Here is a 20827-nt window from a genome sequence, read left to right as displayed (position 1 = left end):
CCAGTTGGGATGGACTGCCAAAATTTCATCTGTGAAATTAGCTTCTAACTAATTTCAATATTAGCTTGATTAGAAGAGTGCAAGCAGTTATTGAATGAGTGTGCATGTTCAATAGGAAATGAATGGAAAGCGAAGAACTTCTTTTTCTGTGTGTGATCAGCTGCTGGTCTGCAATGTTGCCACCCATAAATACATATGTAAATAAGTATAAATAACTGGAAGTCTGCCACCACGTGAAGCAGTAACCATGGCAACGTGCTTGTTTGTAGAAGTATCGGTATTCATAATAATAATATATTTTATTTAAAAGGCGTTTTCAGGGCACATAAGGTCACCTCACAAAAATAAAAATAATACATTAAAAAAAAAAAAAAATCCAAATAAAATAAAAAGATCGTGAAAATGCCTGTTTGAACAATAGGGCCTTCAGCTGGGATTTAAAGACAGACATCGTTTCAGAGAGTCTTTGAGTGGGGAATGTGGACTTTTATTCTAAATAGTAGAATCATGTGCATAAGTTGTACATTTGCAGAATAAAGATGCTTTCTGTCCAGAAAAGGCGCATTCACAAAGCAGGCAACTCGATGCTCGATGACTGCAGTTGCAATGGTACCGCACGGCTCCTTCTTTAAATTTTGCTCAGAACTCCAGGATAATCAGTCTGTATTAATCTAAACACTAATAAACCATCACCAACACAAGATAAATATGATCTCTGTACAAACTGAATCCTTCCATTGGCGATGTTCTCCATCAGAGCCAAAACGCTCCACAATGTGGCACATTTTTGCGCAGCTACATACATATGGGATTGTCTACACACCTTAAAAATAATTCCTGTTTTTAGTTAATCTGCTGATCCAACCCTGTTTTCTTTTTTTAGTGAGAATAAAATTGTCATGAAGTGGTGAGTTTGTGGTGGTGAGAATGAACGCTGGGACCCAGATGAAGATGAAGATGATGAATGATTTAATAACGAGGAGCTCAGACAGTCCAGTACAGGCGGCACAGCTGAGAACTAAGCAAAAGCTCAATACTAGTAGCAACTGAGACTAAGACAGACACACGAGAGTCAACGCCATCACAGGACTATACAGTTCATCTGTGACGACTAAGATGAACAATTACTGACAGACAGCGAAGACATACAACGAGGATCTGACAAGAGACTAAGACAACAAGTGGACTTAAATAGACAAGGAGGGTAATTACCCCATAGATGCATTTCATGCGCTTCGGCGCACAGACCAATGCGTTACATCTTTATGATACAAAAACGGAGGAAAAGTACTATTTACATTCGAGTGAGGTTTTCACATACTTTTATTTTTATTTTCTTTATTTTGTGTTCGTGTTAATTCATTGTCGAGATAAACGCGATTCAGTTTCGTTTACTTTTAAGCAATAAAAAAATAAAATCATGAAAAAAAATATCGGGTTTGATGCTTCCTGGTCTAAAAACACTGAATGTAGTCAGGGTTCAGTGTGCTTAGGTGAGTTTTGACGCATTGTAGTTTGATATTGTTCACAGAAAAAGTTTGCGTGACTGCCAGCGAAAGAGTGTGTGTATATTTACACACACTTTGACGCAGAGTTCATTTTTATACATGCCGACTTGTGTGTAAAATACTGCGCCGCACATTTTTTGTACGCACGCACACTTTATGCATGAGGCCCCAGATGTTTCGTCCACACTTTCACTGCAATGTTTCACACCTGCAGAAAAGGTCTGGACCAATGGGGAACACCAACATGTGCCAGGTGTGAATGCAGCCTTCAGGTTCTTCTAACATATTTGAGCAAAGGAATATTTGATAGAATTTTGAACAATTTTGTGAAATTGAAACACTGTGAGGAAACAAAACTAAGATTTGAAAATATTAATGAAATTCAATTAACATCAAATTTCTAGTGAGGAATAAATTAGGATAAATCCCAAATCTATCTCCATTGAAAATATAGAAAATTAGTCACTACATCAGGCAGTCATCAGTCTGCATGGATTGAAAGCAGTCATGATATAGATTCTTATCAAATTCATGGAATAAAAAAACAGCAACTTCTCTTCACCAGATTACATTTAAACACAAGCTCACAAATGATGAGTGCATTCCAATAAAGTGGTTTCTTTACTCTCTAAGCATTTTGGGGGGCCCTGAAGATCTAGGGTGCCCTAAGCTGTATTGTCAACAATGTCTTCCAATAACACAATTACCTAGTTATATATTTTATTTTCCTGACAACTTTCAACATTTTTTTATTCAAAAAGAAAGGGGGCTGCCGGTTCACTGCCCCCATGCCCCGACCACCAGACTTGGCAAGTTTTCTGGGGGAAACCTGGCTACTACAGTAATTCGTTGAATTACAACTTTTTAGTTCCACTTGAGCAAAATGTATTGACCTAATGTTAATAACAGTGGGTTGTTTTTTTTTGCTTCATATCCTTCTTCTTAAATGTGAGGAATTTATTCAGCTGATGAGCTGAAAAAAAGCGATCACTTTTTTTAAAGAAATGTTAAGTAAAACTCGTTAAGAAACTTCTGAATCATCCTACATGCCAGGTGGTGCATATATTGATCTGCTTATATATATATATATATTATATATATATATATGTCACCGGAAGGACATTCTCAGGAATGCTTTCCAACAATTGAGACGAGTGTGAACCCCATGAGAAGACTATATAGGCACCCTTCAGTCAAATTTTAATCGGATGATTGATTGATGGCCTTAATTAATTGATATTAATTGATATCAAACCCCTCACCCACCTCGTGACCGAATGTCCCCCCACCCCTCGTGACCGGATGTCCCACCTCGTGACCATCTTGTGATTGAATCCCCTCCCCGAACAAAGACTTTATTTACACTTTGAATTATCCAATAGAAACTGAATAATTTACTTGAAAGTTAGCAGTGAATAAATAAATATAGTATATCCCAAACAAAGCAAATAAATAAATATATTATATTCCAAACAATATTGGCTGCTGAGCTTGAGAAGTGAAAGTGCGTGTGTGCCGGTTGGGTGGAGATGGTGAATACATTCAAAGCAGAGTGACCCCGGCCCTGCACACCAAGGCATTTGTGTGTGCGTGTGTCCCCAGAGCATAAAGCAGCCTATAGACTCACCACACCATTTGTGTGAGCTGACACGACCAACTCGGGATGGTCATATGAGGGATGATTAAATAATAATAATAATAAATGCTGCCGGTGATTTTTTAAAAGTTGAACAAAAAAACCTCTCTGCTTTTGACCATCTCACAAGGGAAGAGGACTGACCTTTGCCCTCCTCAGCACACCATACCCTTTGTGTGTGTGTGTGTGTGCGTGTGCGTGTGTGTGTGTGTGTGTCCCTGCATAAGAGCAGGTAGAAACGTCTGAATGAAAACAACAGTTTAACTGTTTTACTGCAATATTTTGAACTACATAGATTTTTTTATTCAACACCTGCTAGTGTGATACATTTCAGCAAAAGTTCCTCATCTGTAAATGTATTTCTTAAGAATATGTGACAGCAAGTAAACAGATCTAGGTGAGGCTACTCAAATGTAACTTTTAGCTTTCTGCAGTTAAAGTGAAAGACAAACTCTAACATCACTCCCTTTCCAGAATTTGTCCTCGCATCAATGTGATTGCAACTTTGCTTCAGTCTGTTGTTGTCTGTTGAATCAACACTGATCTTCTCAGTGCTTCATGCTTTCTCCAAAATAGTAAAGGTTGGTTTAAATACATTTGAAACTTATAGATTTTTTTTCTGTAACACTTGCTAATGTGATACATTTCAGTAAAAGTTCCTCATCTGTAAAATTTATTTCTTAAGAATATGTGAAAGGGACTAAACAGGCCCATGTTAGGTTACTAATATTTATCTTTCAGTTTTCCCTAAAGTTTTTACAGTGCACAACCACACTCCAAGAGTTGCTCCAACATGGTAAATAGTTTTGTTACCTTTAAAATTATCTACAGCTTTTGTCTCTGACTTATACGCTGTTTGTTTTTTTGACACTAATGATTCTTTCCTTCTATCTGTTATCTTACATGCTTAAGTGTGTTCACTAACAAAATATAGTACGCCTGTAGTTGTTAAGGTTCCAATACTAAGAACTTATAAATGATCAATTTGAACCATCAGTCTGTATTAAAATATTTAGTACAATTTGTATTTTTTATTTAGATTTGATGTTTTCATGTGAGCATTTGGATTTCTATCGATTTATTGAATGATGGTCTGTGTAAATATTTATCAAACTGAATGGTCATTCAGGTTTTATATAGTTTTTTTTTCTCTTCATTCAATGCTTGTTGCTGAAATTCAAATATATGCTGGCTATCGACCAACAATTCAATCAGTAAATCTTTGCTTTTTTTCTCAACTAGCCCCTCTCACGAAGACTTACATCTTCTGACACCGCGCCCCGCTTTTAATAACATTAACTAAGTGAAGCTGTTGGTACACTTACCTGAAGAATACAAATTGCTCGCTACATAACCAGACTCCAAGAGTTGGTCAAAACATGGTAAATTGTTTTGTTACCTTTAAAATTATCTACAACTTTTTTCCTTGGTCCTAATGATGCTATCTGTTCAATAATGTTCACTAACAGACAGTACACCTCTTGTTATTGATAAGCTTATAAATGATCAATGTGAAGCATCAGTATGCGTTCAAGAATATCATATCAGTCAGATTTCGTAACTCAAGGAATCAAAATTATAGTTCACTGAAAGGTAATGTATCCTTTTTAGGGAGCCTTGACTGTATGACAATAATGATTGAAATATACTATGAAAATATTCTATTTGCAGAATCCTGATAATAAAACTTCAATTGTGAACTGAATAATTAGATTGCAATTAGACACAAAAGAATCAACTGCTAATTAGTAATCATACTATGGAAATGACTAGCAAGATCTGAACAAACAAGAAACTTGACTACCTCAAGAGATTTCACTCGTATTGAACCGTCTGACTTTCTTTAGCCAACTAAATTTAATCTTACCAAATTTTTGCCGTAGAGCAAACAGGTACTGGTCAGATGCCTCCAGCCGTCTGCTAAAGCTAGACTCCGACCTTCCTCATTGTAAAATAAAACATTCTGCTTAATAAAAGAGTTCAAGTGAACTTCACTTAATTCTCAACAACTTGTTGCTTGTACTCATCTTAAACAAGTGGCAGGAACTTTTGGATTTTAAAAAAAAGATGCTTTACAAGTGAATCTATTTAAGTTGAGTCTGCAACAACTAGAATAAAATAAAAAGTGAACTATTTGAAAGTAGTGAGAATTTTGGGTGGTAAATGTTTAACATTTTAACATACACAGACATTAGGCTAGACACTAGTAGACAACTCATCCAGCTTTTTACTAAACGGCAGTCCTAAAAGTATATATCTTTAAACTGAATAAATACGTACAATTTCATCATTATTTGATCCAGCGGTTATAGAAGTTTGATAATGCAATTCAGGGATTGTTGTTTCTTAATGTCAGTATTTCTGCTACTGGAGTGAGACAGTAAGAAGACAAGGAATAGGGTTAAACAAGGATTTAGAAATAAAAATACAAGGATGATAGTTGTATTTACTGGGAGAAAGACTATGACTAGTTATCAGGACAGAATGAGACCCGTAAAACTGTTGGGTCCATATGATCCCAAGGAGAGAACCAGTCATCTGCTCCAACAATTTATTACCCTTTAGGAACTATGTCTGGACACAAGGAGCAGGAACATCACAACATCCTTATGTAGTGGTATAGAAATACACCTAATTCCACACAGGTGATTGTCAGGTGAGAAGTTTCGGTTGTTAAGGTGGCCGTGGTATATAAGGAGTTGCGGCGTTCATTCGGGATGTGTCGTCTTTGCTCTCCCACTGTGTGGCTCATCTAAGCTCCAGTTTGTTAGTTTTATTTAAAATGGTGGCTAATTAATTTTTCCTAGGTTCCCCACCCCCCCACAGTTGAACCATTGCTGCTCTGTTCTGCTACGATCTACTCTGCTCTGCTCTGAGTTCGTCTCCCTGACTTCTACACAATCGTTTTAAAGTTGGACTGCGGCATCGAAGCGTGTTTGGGGTGTGGCATCGGCGGACCCATTTCACCTCCTGTTGTGGTGTGACAAGCGGGCCACGCCTGGTCCTGATGTTTTTAATTTGCATTGTCTATTGTTGATTGATTTCTATTTCTTTACTCATTTTGTTTACGGCCCTTTTTGTTCTTTATTTAGTCGGGCTGATATTGTTTTTCTTATTGGGTTTAAGATTGTTATCTTGGTTAACTGCTTCTCTTTTGTTGTTTTGCAGTTGCTGAGGTCCGGTGGCGATGTTGGTGTGGTGATGGTGTCTTCCTCTTCTGCGTGCTGTGATTCTTGAGTTTGGGTTGTCTCACTGCGTCTGGTGTGTTAAAGGTTTTTTTTTGGTTTGCTGTTTTTGGCGGATGCCAACCCTATAGCACCCCTCCGGCCGGTAACCTCAGCTACTGCACTTTCTTCTATTTTCTTTGATTTTTCTTGATTTCTTTTGTTTCATTCTTAAAAGAAACTGGTTTTAAGAAGACATTTTTAAAAGAATTTAATAAATGGTTTTTATATAACACTAATTTACAATAGGTAATCTCGAGACAATTTACAAAAAAGTCATTTCCATTCTACTTAACAGTGCAATTTAAATGTATTAAGTCAGTTTAAAAAAAAGTTGAGTTAAAAATGCAGATTGCATCATGTCATTGACTTGTTATTGACTTGACTTGTTTATATGCTTCCCCCTGTTCAAATTACTTTTACCCTGTAATGTCTGATTTGATCTATATTTTCAGGGGAATATTTGCTGCCTTCTTTCTTTGTGTCTGTATTACTGGACACAACTGGAGTTCCATAAAGTCTCGCAGTAAATGTCACATTAAGACACATCAGAACCCCTCATGCTGAACCGATCCTCCCTACAACCATCCTCCAACTTTTGTTTAACATGTCAGAGTTTTTAACAAGAAAGAAAAGCAGTAAAATTGTTGCTTTCACAACAAGTCACAACAAGTATACATTTTATCTTTAGGTTTTATGTCAGAGGTTCTTGAGAATAGGGACAAAATGGGTTTTAATTTTCCCTTTTTTTTCATTTCTCAACCTTAATTATGCAAAAATGACAAATTATGTTTTGGAAGTGTAAAGATGATAAGGTGCAGGCTCCCAGTTGCAACATTTTTTTTTTAAATTACATTTTTAATCGACCTGACACAGAACGTTGTCATCACCATCTGACAAAAATAAATATAAAATAATTTTTAATGACCCTATTAGTGATATTTCACTCATTTTACAGACAAATGCTTCTCAAGAAACAAAATAAATGTTATTTAAAACAACAAAAAGTACATCTGTCGGGGTTGACACAGAACTGAAGGTGGTGACAAACTAGTGAGTAAAATGAAAAACTTGGTACATGTGAAGTAATGCAATTTTTGTAAAATGCATTAAAATGAATTAATTGCACATTTAAGTGAGATTTGACAATTTCACTGAAGGAGTCACAAAAACTCTGATGGAGTTGTCATCTGACGGAGTTGACGGAATGTCAAACTACCTCAATTTATATGATGTTATTCTGAAGGAGGCCATATTGTAGCTCATCAGGTCCATGAAATATTTACATTTTACCAAAATTAAGCTTTTATTTCACAAAATTTCATCAAAGTTTTGTAAATTGTCAGTTATGGTGTTGACACATCATGGTTTTGACAAACAACTTGGGAATAAAAAGAAGAAAAAACTAAAGAAAAACATAAGCTAACCGGAGCTAACTAGCCCTCTTAGCAAAGGAAGAGAAAGGAAGTGGTCATGGGGTCCTCAGAAGTTCTGGTGATATTAAAGATATTAAAGACATGGTAACCTAAATGGCTGTAAATGCATCCATTATGCTTTCCAAACCCTTGCTATTTGGTCAGTTTGATTTCAGAAGAGCCAATGACATTTTTTATTACAGAAACATAAAATTTACTCATCTTTAAGATGACTAAAACAAGACTCGCTGCGTACACTGATGGCGATGAGTTTAGCCAAAAGTAAAACATTCAGGATTCCCAAAGCCACACAGAGGCAGAGCCTCTCTTTGCTCGAACCTTAACAAAAACCTGAACCTTAGCAAAATGTAATTAAATACATACTAGATTTTTCTGTAACATTATTCTTACCTGTGTGATTAGATGCAGTAGAATTTGCTGCATAAACTGGAGTCCTCAATGTGAACAATGCAACCACCACTCAGACTGTTTTTCACACAAGTGGTAAACATACACTATGGTGTTTTAATTAGATTTCCATTTGCCCAGAACACAATGGTGCTGAGGAAGAATCAGTGTATCAATGCAAGAGGCAGAAATTGTTGCAAAGGATGATTTTTCTCTAAGCAACTACTAACAGTTTAAGCAACAGGTGCAGCTAGGCCTGTCATGATAAAGATAAATGATCAGAGAAGTTATTGTGACAATAAATAATATAGTTATTTTGAGACAATTGTCAAGAATTGTTATGGTAATGGCATAATAACACAAGAGTAGATTCTCAAAGAATTCTCAAGAATATTTAACACTGCAACTAGAAAACATTTGAAAGACCCAAAATGAATAAATAAAACAACAGAAACAACAAATGAAATGAACTATAAAGTGCAACATTCTCTTTATTTTGGAAATAATTTTTTTTCTCTCAACTTACTGTGCCAAAAGATAGCTCACCATTTCTTTTTTAGCTTACTATGTTCACACATCAGGTCTTGATGCTCAGTTCAAATTTTTTGCTGAAATCTAATATTTTTTGGTTGCTTATACTGCTAATTAAATATGAATGGTGCAGCACAGGAAGATAGACATCCTCCACCTACGCTGTTTATGGAAAGATTAATGCTGCCATCTATTGGTCAGTTTTAGAATTATTACAGACTCGTGACGAGACAAATGAGCTGAAAGAAAGAAAGCACAACTATTAGAGTCTTTTGTGAAGCATTTGCTCCATTTAAGTCAACCATGAAACTGCACAAATAGAAATGACAATAATCAATTTGCTTAATGGAGACAAGCCAATTAAAAAAAACATTTTTCAAAGAAAAGCTTTCACAATACGATGGTTTTCCAGCCATATAAAAATAGATTTTGCAAAACTGCAAACACTTTTTTTTCGCATCACAAGTCACAACATAACGTTACTACTGGCGAAAACAACAAAGAAGATGACAGGAAGCAGTAGGAGGATGATGATTTTTTTTTTTTCCCCAACAGAGATCTCACAGCATCACAAAGCTAATAAAAAGTTGTGTCATTCCAACGTGATGACTCCATAGTTCTTCTGTACAATCATTTCACCCCACCGGTTACAATAGTGACCAAGAAATCTTTTTCACTTTCAAGGACTCTAAAAAGCTTCCTGGTTAAATTTTCAGTAAATATTCAGCAAACATTGAAAGTTTAGAGTGTTTGGATAATACTTATGCAGTATCACATGTTTAGAGTAAATTATCACATGAATAGAGCTGTTTAAATCTTGGTTGCACCTTGGTGAGAAGAAGACTGCCACAAACCTCCCAAAGAAGAGGCTAGAAATCTATGCTTAAATAAACATACAACAAAGATGTTTGGTGCACGTCATCTTTAAAGTGTCTAGTTATGATCTACACCTTTACATTAACAAAAAATTGGTGTGTGAGCAGGATGTGTAAACATGTTGACGGTCACAATAGTGACCGGTGGGATAATACGTTTGACCTGTGTCCACTTATTTAAATACATACCAAATTCTTCCAATTCCTAACTTCTTCCTTTTTAAGATTAATTTTGAGTGTGGTTCTTGATCTGTTGGAATTAGTGATGGCCAGATAAAGCATACAACAATGTAGTTATGAGAAAAATGGAATCCTTACTGATTTTGATAGTGGTGGCTTCGACATTTACTATATGGGGAAGATGGGCCATTTTAAAATGCCTGATTTTGAATGCATATGATCAGTTCATGGGAAAAGAGGATGATCTCCCCCTTCAACAGTCATGTAGCACTCTGTTACCACCTGCAAAAGTTTATGATGAAGAGACAACTGTCTCTCTGATGTACCCTTTAAAATAAAGAGGATCCTAATTGAGGTTCTGGCACAAGATGAGAAACTGCTTATCCACTAGAAAAACAGCAATATTTTCAGAGTAGAAACAGAGATGAGAAAGAACTAAACAGATACTGATGTCAATAGATCAATGGGCACATGAGAGGTGTAGACCTAAATCCCTCAAGGTACAGTGTCATGGTCAGGTCCAAGAAGTGGTGGTGGCCCATCTCAAAAGCACACTTGTAAATAGGGTGACTGTAGTTTAGGAGGTTGGAGTTTATCTTGTAACTGGTCGGTTGCCTGCTGGAACCCCCACTTTGTCTGTCAGTCATTGTGACCTTGATCAAGAGGACAATTCACCCACCATGCCAGCCGGTGGTAGTCAGAGGACCTGGTGGTACCAGTTAATGACTGCCTTACTTCTGTCAAACTGAGCCAGGGAAGCTGTAGCTACAATCTAGTAGCTTACTGCTGTCAGTGTGTGAATGTGTGTGTGAATGGGTGAATGACTAAATGTGGTGAAAAGTATTTCAGGTCATTTGGACTTGATAAAGAACTATACAAGTACAGGCCATTTACCTTTCAGATATTATTTTACAAATGTGTCAAATTGGTTGTGACTTATTATCTTATGCAAAGGTTTGGCAACTGTGGCTGTGTGGGTAGAGTAGTCGTCTTGCGATCGGAAGGTTGCAGGTTCGATTCCAGCTTCCTCCTGCCACATGTCGATGTGCCCCTGGGCAAGGCACTTAACCCCAAGTTGCCTACTGAGCTGCATATTAGTGTATAAATGTGTGAGCGTTTGTGAGTGCGAATGGGTGAATGTGGCTCTAGTGTAAAGCGCTTTGAGTGGTCAAAAAAATGATCGGATAAAGCACTATATAAGTTCAGTCCATTTACCATTTACAAGGCCAGTAGGTCATGGAAAAAAATCTCAAATGGACACTTTTCTTCAAGTTATGACAACATGTGACCAAGACACTTACTGGTCAGTCAATGAAAGAATCGTTTCCTGAGATGTTGCTTTTGCACCACCCATGCCTTGGAGAAATTCAAGGCTTTACTGCACATTGAGTGCTTCAAGAAAGAACATGGAAAGTAAGGAGGGAATGAAATGACCCAAAATTGAAGAATCCCAAAGTCACCAAATGGTGAGAAGGAGCCATACAACTTTCCTTTGATTCCAGGTGTTGGGGTCCAGTATCCTGCAACTTTCAGGTGTGTCCCTGGCCCAACACACCTGCCTTACTTCTGTCAAACTGAGCCAGGGAAGCTGTAGCTACAATCTAGTAGCTTACTGCTGTTAGTGTGTGAATGGGTGACCTCCTTAAAAGGCAGTCCAGTTCTCCAGAGTCCTGCTAATCACCTGATTCAGGTGTGTTGAAGCAGAGGCGGATGGAAAAGATGCATGACACCAGCCCTCAATCCCTGGAGTTGGAGACTCCTGGACTAAGTCTATTGAGTCTTACTTACTCATAATTTTCAGAAAGCCTCTATTGCAGATGTTATCTTTATGATCTATGTTACTGTGAAAATACGGTTCAATATACCGTATTTTTCACACTATAAGGTGCACCGGATTATAAGGCGGATAGAATAGATGCTACAGTTAGGGCTGCCACCCGTCCCGTATAAACGTGGATGTGTAATAATAAAGAAATGGTCCCCGAGTACTTTATATAGTAGACTGCCCCAGTCATTGTTTCACTCACAGTGTTGGTGTTGCGATATTGTGCCTAACTGCTTTTTGAGCCCAACTGTTTTCTGGGTGACACAGACCAACCGGCACGCTGCCGCCGCAGCGTGCCGGTTGTCTCTTTTCCCCGGGGGGTGCGGGGTCGGCGAGGAGAGCCTTCCGCGACTGGGCCGGGGCGTGGCCAGACGATGGTCACCCTCCTCTGTTCGCGCACAGCATGTTCGTGGAGAACGTGGTGCTAAATGATCTGCAGACGACCTGATTATCAAGTCAGTCAAACTTTATTAACAAACCAGAATTCTGACAACTATCCCAGCATGCACCGCACGCTTCTTCTTCTACAGGCAAAATGAAATCGGCGGCTGCTTACCGTAGTTGCTAGACCTGTTGTGGCTCAATATTGGTCCATAAATAAGGCGCACCTGATTATAAGGTGCACTGTCGGCTTTTGAGGAAATTGAAGGTTTTTAGGTGCTCCTTATAGTGTGGTATACTCAAGTACTCAAATTTACCTTGGTTTAGAATATATTGATAGTCAAATTTGTACTTTATAGTGCAAATGTTGCACAGAAGTAATGCTGTGACAAGATATATTCCAATTAAGAAACAATGTTCACATATTGTGATCATGTTTATTTGGAAAAAGCACTTTTAGCTCATCTTAGTATAAGAACGCCATATTATCCCACTGGTCACAATTGTGGCCGATCATAAAACACACTTTTTCATATATTTTTCCACAATTTTTGAAATTATTTCCCCTTGATTAGTGCAATGGGCTATCAATGACATCTGATTTTAATATTTTCATGTCTGGGAAAAATTTGGGATTAAATGGGTTAACTGCAATTTCCCCAAAGTTTTCCATACGTAGCCACTCACATGTAGGCAGTGCTTGTCTCTCCAACGCCTGAATAAGATGCCGATGTATTCTCTAATTTGCAAATAAATGATGAGCGCTATCGCCATGGCTGAAATATGAATATATCGCATGTGAATGTTTTCATATCGCCTCCATGATTTTAATGACGTATCGTGAGAAGCTGATTCATGTGTGATTTTTGTTTCATTTCTGATTTTATGGAAACACTACAATTGCAAAATTGTGTGGTTTTTTTTTTTACATTAACAGAATATACATAAATATTTGAGAAAATGCATCATGGAAACGCATCTACTTATGTTTTTGGACTGTGAGAGGAAGAGGGAGTGCCTGGAGACAACATATGAACTCTGGCCTGGATTGAATCACATTATGTTTATATGGAGAAAAACGCTCTGTATAAGCGTGATGACTGATGTGTGAAGCTGTCAGTGTGAAGCTGACTGAATCCTGCCTTAGCGTCAGTTGAAGTCAACTCTTCCTTCCTACTGAGCCAAATGCACATGTGAGGAAACTCCTCAGCTAAACATAAACAGAAACATTTTGCCTCTCCCACCTCTTACATGAAATAGCATACAGGACTACTGATCTCAAAGTGATGTTTTAGTCATTGCACTGTCATTGCATGGCCCAGTCTAATTCTGCAGCATTATGATGAAATCATCTAGACTTGGAAAGCAATATTTGAAAGAAATGGAGAAAGTCCACATACTTTTCAGTGATTATAGATGACATTTTAGTCACAATTAAATATGTTTTTAAATGTTTTTTTTTATGTTGAACAGTATAACAAATTTACCACAGAAAATATAAAAAAACAACTCTTGTTTTTCTTTGCTTTCACAGAGATCTGAGTGAGCTGCCTAACTGCGCTGCTGGCTGCAGGAATCTGACCGTGCATGTCGTGCCCGCTGGTTGAGTGTGACCCACACTTTGTCATACATTGGACGAAACTGGTGCAGTGTGAAGTTATTGAGCCATTTAACAACTGTTACATATATACTGTAAAACATTTCAGCTGCAATTATTTGCATGTACTAGCTTCTACTCTTTAAGTCAAATAAATTTAGAGATTTTTAGATTTTGAACATAAATCTGAGTTTGTGAAAGATAAACTTACAGGAGTAAGTTGTGTTAACTTTTTATTAATTTTGTCAAACCTCCAAGAGTTGAATGAATAAAGTAGAGTCTTTAGGTTAACACTTAAAAAACTGAAACGAAAAAGACAGGAGTGGGAACTATTTCCCAGAGTGCTTAGCGACATATTTTTGTATCCTGTGCTGCTCTGTGAGTGAGATGGACGTGAATTACATTGATTTGACTCTTGTATGCGGCTTCACTGCCGACGCTGGAACAATCCGCCTTTTAATCTCCCGCTCCATTTTTCCCTCATTGGTGAAGATCTCAATATACTTGAACTCCTCTACTTGGGGCAGGACTTCCTCCCCGACCTGGAGAAGGCTTATTCTTTTCTGGCTCATTTATTTATGCATTTATTTCTATAGCTATGAATTTTTATTTTATTTATTGAGATGATAAAAGAAAGAACCTTGAACACATTGTGCTACAGGTTTTGCATGTAATTCAACACATTTTCTCTCGGTTTTCTCATCCAAGGTGTCAGACACACCGACTCGCACACACAAATAATACACATGCACAATATACAGTATTGTTAGCTAGTTGGTATAGTGTTAGCTAACTTTGAAGAAGGCTAATATGTTGATTCGTGACAATAACACTGTCACAGTACTAATGATTGACACACACACACACACACACGCGCATACACCCGCACATGCACGCCTACACACACACACGCACGCACACACACATTTGTGAGGTAAAAAATAAAGATAAAATTTATATGTAAGAGTACTTGCTTTGTAAAATATTATTACTCAGTGGTGACACTTCCTGACAGTTTTAAGAAACAAAGATTCACATTAAATTTCATAGGAAATGAATGCGGGTCATTTCTGAAGAATGGAGTAGTGTTATAAAACATGTGTAACCAGGTGAAAAATGGGTACATGTCAAATGTATTTTGTAGACCATGTTTTGCTTTTATTTCACCAACTGTTTGTAATAAACTTGTTGTTTTTGTCAGGATGTGGTGCTGTTGTTACAGAGAGGTCTAAAATGATCAGAAGTAGAACAAATCTCTTGTTTATGTTTACTCTAACTGGTAAAATGAAAGAGAAGGACATTTTTAGAACCGAGACCTGTTGGAGAAGACGACTCTACGGCCACGCCCCGTAAAATACGGAACCGTCCCATAATTGGCTGTTAAATGTAGCGTCCTGTATTGAACAGATACAAGACACAATTTGTTCCGTATTCTACAAATGTGTATGTGTAATAACAAAAAAAAAGGTGGTCCCCGAGTACTTTATATAGTAGGCTGCCCCAGTCATTGTTTATGGTGTTGGTGTTGCAATATTGTGCCAACTGCTTTCTGGGTAATACAAACTAACAGACACGCTGCCGCCGCAGCCTTCTCCCCCCCTCTCCGTTTTACATATATAGGGACTGGTCCCTTATTTTAATTTCTGAAAGGTGGCAACCCTAGAGATGATGCTAATGTTATGTTTTTCTGTTTGTCTTCTTTTATAGGTCGTTTGTTGTTAGATTTCAGCTTTTATGTGAAGCTGCATTGCTACTCTTTTGAGTGCTAACAGCGTTGATAGCACACCATTTCACTGAAGCTAAGGCTTTCTACTGACAAAATACGGATCATTCATTTCTACATATATTGAACCTCATTCTTTTAATTTTTTGTAACTTAGAGGAAAAAGTGTTTTTTTGAAAATAAAGAACCCCTTTTATTTGAAGCCCTGTGTGTTGTATTAATCCTGGCTTCAGTGGGGTCTTGTTGTTTTTCTTTGTGATGGCATGTATATGACGGTGCAGCATTAGAATTGTTATACGGCAGTGGTGAAGAAGTGGCCTAAATCAGAAGTATTGCGTCGGTGTGGCGTCATCTGTTTCGAGACCAGAGGAAGACTTTGCTGGACAGTCTGTGCTGGCATGTGTTGAGAGAATAATTGTTAAAACTTTGTGCTTGTGTCGTCTTCTCTCATTCCCCAAGTTCATGATGTTGTGTGTATAAGCGGAACCACAAAGACAACACAACGATCACTGTTCAACTTTAACAATCATCCAGAATTTATTCAAACAATCAAATGCATAAATTCAGACAGCTCATCATAATCATCATAAACCAAGACATAACCTGACACAAAGACATAACCTGACACAAAATATGGGAATGCATTTCGAGGATGCACCCGTCCCCGGAGAATGCCATGGGTGGAACCATAGTCATGAATACGTAGACAAAGGGGGCGTTTACATAACAAAGATCCAATAAAAACAGAATTTTTGTTCCGTTTTTGTTGGATCATTTACATGAAAACGTTTTAATTACAATCTTTGTTTACACCAGGGTTTCTCAACCTTTTTTGGGCCAGCGGCCCCCTAGCCTTTATTCAGGTCCCTCACCGCCCCCCACCAAAGAATTTGCAGGCTACTTTGCACTGACCATTATTTTATCATTAATATTACTATCACTATTGTAGATGTTTTGATTTTTATGCTTGTTTCTGTATTTATCATCAAAAATAATTTCCCAGAGAACAAAAAAGCCATGGGAATAGAAATTATTTTCACAGGCGTCTACGAAAAATGCAATGAACATTCAAGTTAAAATTGGTAGGCCTAACAGCAGCCAATCAGAGTGGAAAAAATATTCTGTTCTTTGCCATTTTCTAGTTGTTAAATATTCCACAAAATGACCAGATAAAAGATGCCAGTTTAAACTTTGATCTATTTGCAAACGACTGAGCTCTACAACATTAAAACATGGATAGAACTGTAACTACGTTAATCATAACTCTTCTTCTCTTCAGTGTTTCTGTCAGTTTCTGGTGGTGCAGCTCTGTGCTGCCTTCAGGAGAATGGGACATCAGAGTATCATCCATAAAATTTCACCCACATGGCATTTATTGTGCAAACCAGAGCTTTCAGTGGAGAAACAAAAGTTCCAGATCCATGACAATAACACTGATATGAAAAATAATATTGAAGAAATAAATATATCAAATCTAATTAAAAACATAAAAAAGTAATAATTTATTTACCGTTATGGTCTCTAAGATATATTTATTCTCAGTACTAGATATGGTCTCAACAAACCCATGGCACTTCAATATTATTTTACTTTTTATCTGGAAATAGTGTCTGTTTACTCTTGCCATGCAGTCCACTGTATTAATTATTGTTTGGGTCTTGCCATACCAGTTTATTCCTCTGTTACTTTAGTTTCTTAGTTTATTCTTGCATTCTGTTCATTTATTTCCATTTAGTTTCCTTTGATTAGCATTATCCTCTTGGTTTATTGCTATGTCCACTTTAGTTTCTTTCCTGTTGCTAGATTTATTTGATCGTTTATTGACCATCAGTAATCTCTTCACTCATCACCTGCTGCGCCGTCTAATCGTCATGTGTTTCACATCATGTGTTGATTTTTCACTATTCAGCATCGGATTCTCTGTTTTTATGCCATAATTCACATCTAGTTCGTCGTTCCGTTTTATGTCCCGCTTCTCCTGTGTCAGAGTTTTGTGCAATGTGTGCGTCTTTTTTTTTAAGCCCCTAAGGTGCAGGGCTTATCGATGAGGAAAAGGCAGACTGACATAAACCTTTTAAAACAACAGAAACAATTTTGGTCTTCTGATTATTGAAATTTAAAAGTGCTGTGATACCGTTGTTCTATCACACCCGTTTCATACCGGACCACTTACAGCACGGGTGTTAACGCTATTAAATGAACGCTCTCTATCGTGGTATCACCCATTGAGAGATATCTTTGTTTGAATGGGTTTATTTTTCAGAGGGATACAAAGTCAGGGCATCGTGATTTTAGTAATTGCATGTTTACAAGAGAGATTTTCTGTTGTTTTTCCATGGAAGCGTGCAGCCTTTAAACGGAAATAAAACACTTTTTAATATAAGTTGCTGCTTAACATGATCACAGAACTGGCAACTGGTGTAACGCTGAACTGATGCACCGGTGGAGCTACTAGCAGGAGCGGAGCTGCGCCAAGAAGCTACAAACACTGAATAGAAAAAGAGCTGCCATCAATACAGTTGCAGCCAAGCATGATTTAATGTTACACAATACAGTTTTACAAAGTTGCTCAAAGTCTAAACTGGCATTGTTGTGCATTTAAGGTGTAAAGTTTACCTTCGATCAAATGCACCCCAAAGGCATCCCAGCGCCCCCCTTTTGTAAAAATGTCCGCCAGCGCCCCCTGCCGTCCTCTAAACGCCCCCTGGGGGGTGGTACCGCCAACGTTGAGAACCGCTAGTTTACACAGTAGCGGTACACATTGAAAATGTGTACCGCTACTGCACCTAGCTGATGCTAGGTTCTTTGAAACTAAGTGAGCTTGTGTTTAAAAAACGTTCTACTTGAAGGCATGTGGATTCGCATTTCCCCATCAGGTACCTAAACAATGACTAGCTAATATCAATACAGCACTTTAAGCTTGTTAACAAGTAGCCTGTAGGCTATTGATGTTGTTGTCTATGTTCAGCTACGTAGATTAATTTTACCCCCCCCAAAATAAGTCTATGCCCCCCTGTTAAACTCGTCTGGAGCCGGGGCTGGTCTGTAGTCCTCTAGATAAGAGCGCTGAACAAGCAGCCGTGTATTTTGCCACCTGGGCGGTGTGGAGCGGTGAAGAGATGCTTAGGGAACCGTATCTGATGGGGAAACACCAATTGTAATAAAACCAGCATTGTGACTAGTTTCTTCTTCTGTGGATTGTAGGAAGCAGCTATGTTTTGCGTCATACTATGCATGAGCTGGGGATTCTCTGGAAGAAAATATAAATTTTCTCCGTTTACACAACGGACATTGGTACATTTCAGAAACATCACACTCTGGAACCCGTTTTCAATCTATGCCGTTGTCAGAGAAAACATTCAATGGTTTTGTGTAAATGTACACTACAAACGCAACAAAACTCTTCCGTTTTCACCCGAAATCGTTGTCGTGTAAACGGGGCCATAGACAGACGCCTCATGGAGCGCTGAGTCGTACGTAACAGTGTCCGCCATCTTCTATGTGGCAGCGTGGCGATCGGAGCTCCTTAAGTTCTGTGCGGACTTGTTTCAAATGTTTTATGAAACAAACTGGATTCGTTGGCATTACCTTTCACAGGTAAGGATGAAAGATCAGAATTACTTTACTTTGCTGTCAGAAATTCACTTCTAAACACAACTGAACAATATTTCCTATGTAGTTAAATTAGCCCGAAGTAACCGCTGATTGTTAGTGTAGCAGCTAACATTTTCATACTGTCTTCTAATGAGAGAGAGAGCTGATGAAAAACCTCTGTTAGAGAAGTTCATTAAAAACCAGGGGATTTTATGAGGAAAGATCAGTCAGGATCAGAGCTGGAGCTGTTGTTCTTCAGTCTGTTTCCCAGCTCAGCTTCACCATGTCTTTAGCTATAAAGATGCTACGAATTATAACCCAACATGCTGAAAATGTCTTTCTGAATGTGAAGGAAACATATATGCATTTTCTATTACACTTTTGGATAATTTCTCTTTTATCCTTGGCTTTAGCCTGTGTACCAGGACGTCTCAGAAGTCATTGGAGTTCTCCCAGCGTGACAAGCAGATTGAAGCCCTGCCTGTGACCAGTGTTCCTAGTATAAAAATAAATGTGTTATGTAACATAAGAAGCACTTTGGCACCATCATGTGGCCAGATAAAATCTCTACACAATGGCAGCAGCGCATGCCCTTAATTACTCTGCCGCGACAACTCAATGGAAAGCAATAACAGATACAGCCGAAATGCACATATAACTGAATCTAGAATAAACATTTGCTAAACATAAAAGACTTAATTAGTCTTGGGGGAGCGACTGGCTGCTCTTCTCAGTGTCCTTTCCTTCAGCTGGCATGGCTGGTAAAACAACCAACCGAGCAACTGGCCTAGTGTAGACATGTCCACTAACTTTCACATCCACAGATCTGATAAGTCCATCATCGCTTCGATGAATCTTGATCACATGATTTATCAACCATAAGTTTTGGGGCAACTGGGGATCCACAACCATAACGACTGCATTTTGCAGAAGTTCAGGAGGGTTTGATTGCCATTTGTGTCTTGTCTGTAAGCCGGGAAGATATTCTCTCATGAACCTGGCCCAGAAGTGATTGGCAAGAATCTGTGAGTGCCGCCAACGTCTTCAACTAAGGATTTCTATCTCTGGGTAGACCACTTGAGGTAGAGATCCAACAGGTCACCCCATGAGGAGACTATTAGGAGTCACAGGGTCCACGTCTGCCACATCAGTTGATACATAGCCCAAAGGCTTAGAGTTCAGTATTGATTCCACCTCCAAAAGAAACTCCTCCTGAAGAGGTTGGAAACCCACACAAGTTCGGAGAGCTGACTTCACTGAACAACACTCTCGCACCCACACTCAGCCAAAATGTGCGGCTGCTGGGGGATTAAACTGAAACTTAATCTTCTGAGAGGCTAGCTGCCCCTACAGCATCTCTGACATATTGGCAAAGGCTTCTCTGAGTTCTCGATCCCCTCCCTTAAAATTGGTCCCACAGTCAGACCCCAGCTCTGCAGGCTTTCCTCTCCTGGTGATGAATCGCCTCGGGCCATAAGGAAAGAATCTGCATCCAGGCTACTTAGGAGATCCAAGTGTACTGCCCTCGTTGTCAGACACTTGAAAATGATTCCCCAGGGTTCCTCCTGCCGTCTTCCTATTTTAACTATCATGGGCCCAAAACGGTTCAAACCAGTGGGCCGAACGGCAGGATGGTCAGCCATCTTTGAAATTGAGGGATGAGCCCTCCAATGCTGGCACTCAGGACAGGTGCGCTGGTATTTATGGGTCGCTTCTCTTCCACGCAGTAACCAGAAAGATCTCAGCAACTCTGCAAAGACCCATTCAGGATCTGGATGATGGAGATCAATGTCATATTTCTGGATGAGAAGATGTGTGAAGGGGTGTAGGGTCCAGGACAATAGGATGCAGGGTCGATCCATCAAGACCTCCTAGATGTCATAATCGACCTCCTACTCTGATAAGGCCGGCTGAGGTATCCAGTTCAGGT

At 38.5% G+C, this 20827-nt stretch overlaps 1 protein-coding gene across 3 annotated transcripts in view; it reads left to right on the top strand.

Moving 5' to 3' along the window:
- The window catches only part of LOC145549389 (uncharacterized), a 31857-nt gene extending 18107 nt beyond the window's left edge, over positions 1-13750 (top strand). For all 3 annotated transcript variants that reach the window (XR_014085349.1, XR_014085348.1, XM_081601657.1), the window contains one exon: positions 13518-13750. Coding sequence is in view for 1 of the 3 variants with exons in the window: in XM_081601657.1 (XP_081457783.1) it covers positions 13518-13529 (12 nt within the window). In the remaining 2 variants the exon portion in view is untranslated. The remainder of the gene's footprint in view (positions 1-13517) is intronic.
- Positions 13751-20827: the final 7077 nt, after the last annotated feature.

The sequence above is a fragment of the Poecilia reticulata genome, chromosome 20 (genome assembly GCF_904066995.2).
Source record: "Poecilia reticulata chromosome 20, P_reticulata-male-v2, whole genome shotgun sequence".
In the NCBI taxonomy this organism is placed as follows: Eukaryota; Metazoa; Chordata; class Actinopteri; order Cyprinodontiformes; family Poeciliidae; genus Poecilia; species Poecilia reticulata.
The sequence above is the reverse complement of the archived record's forward strand: the minus strand, read 5'-3'. Positions and strand labels throughout refer to the sequence as shown.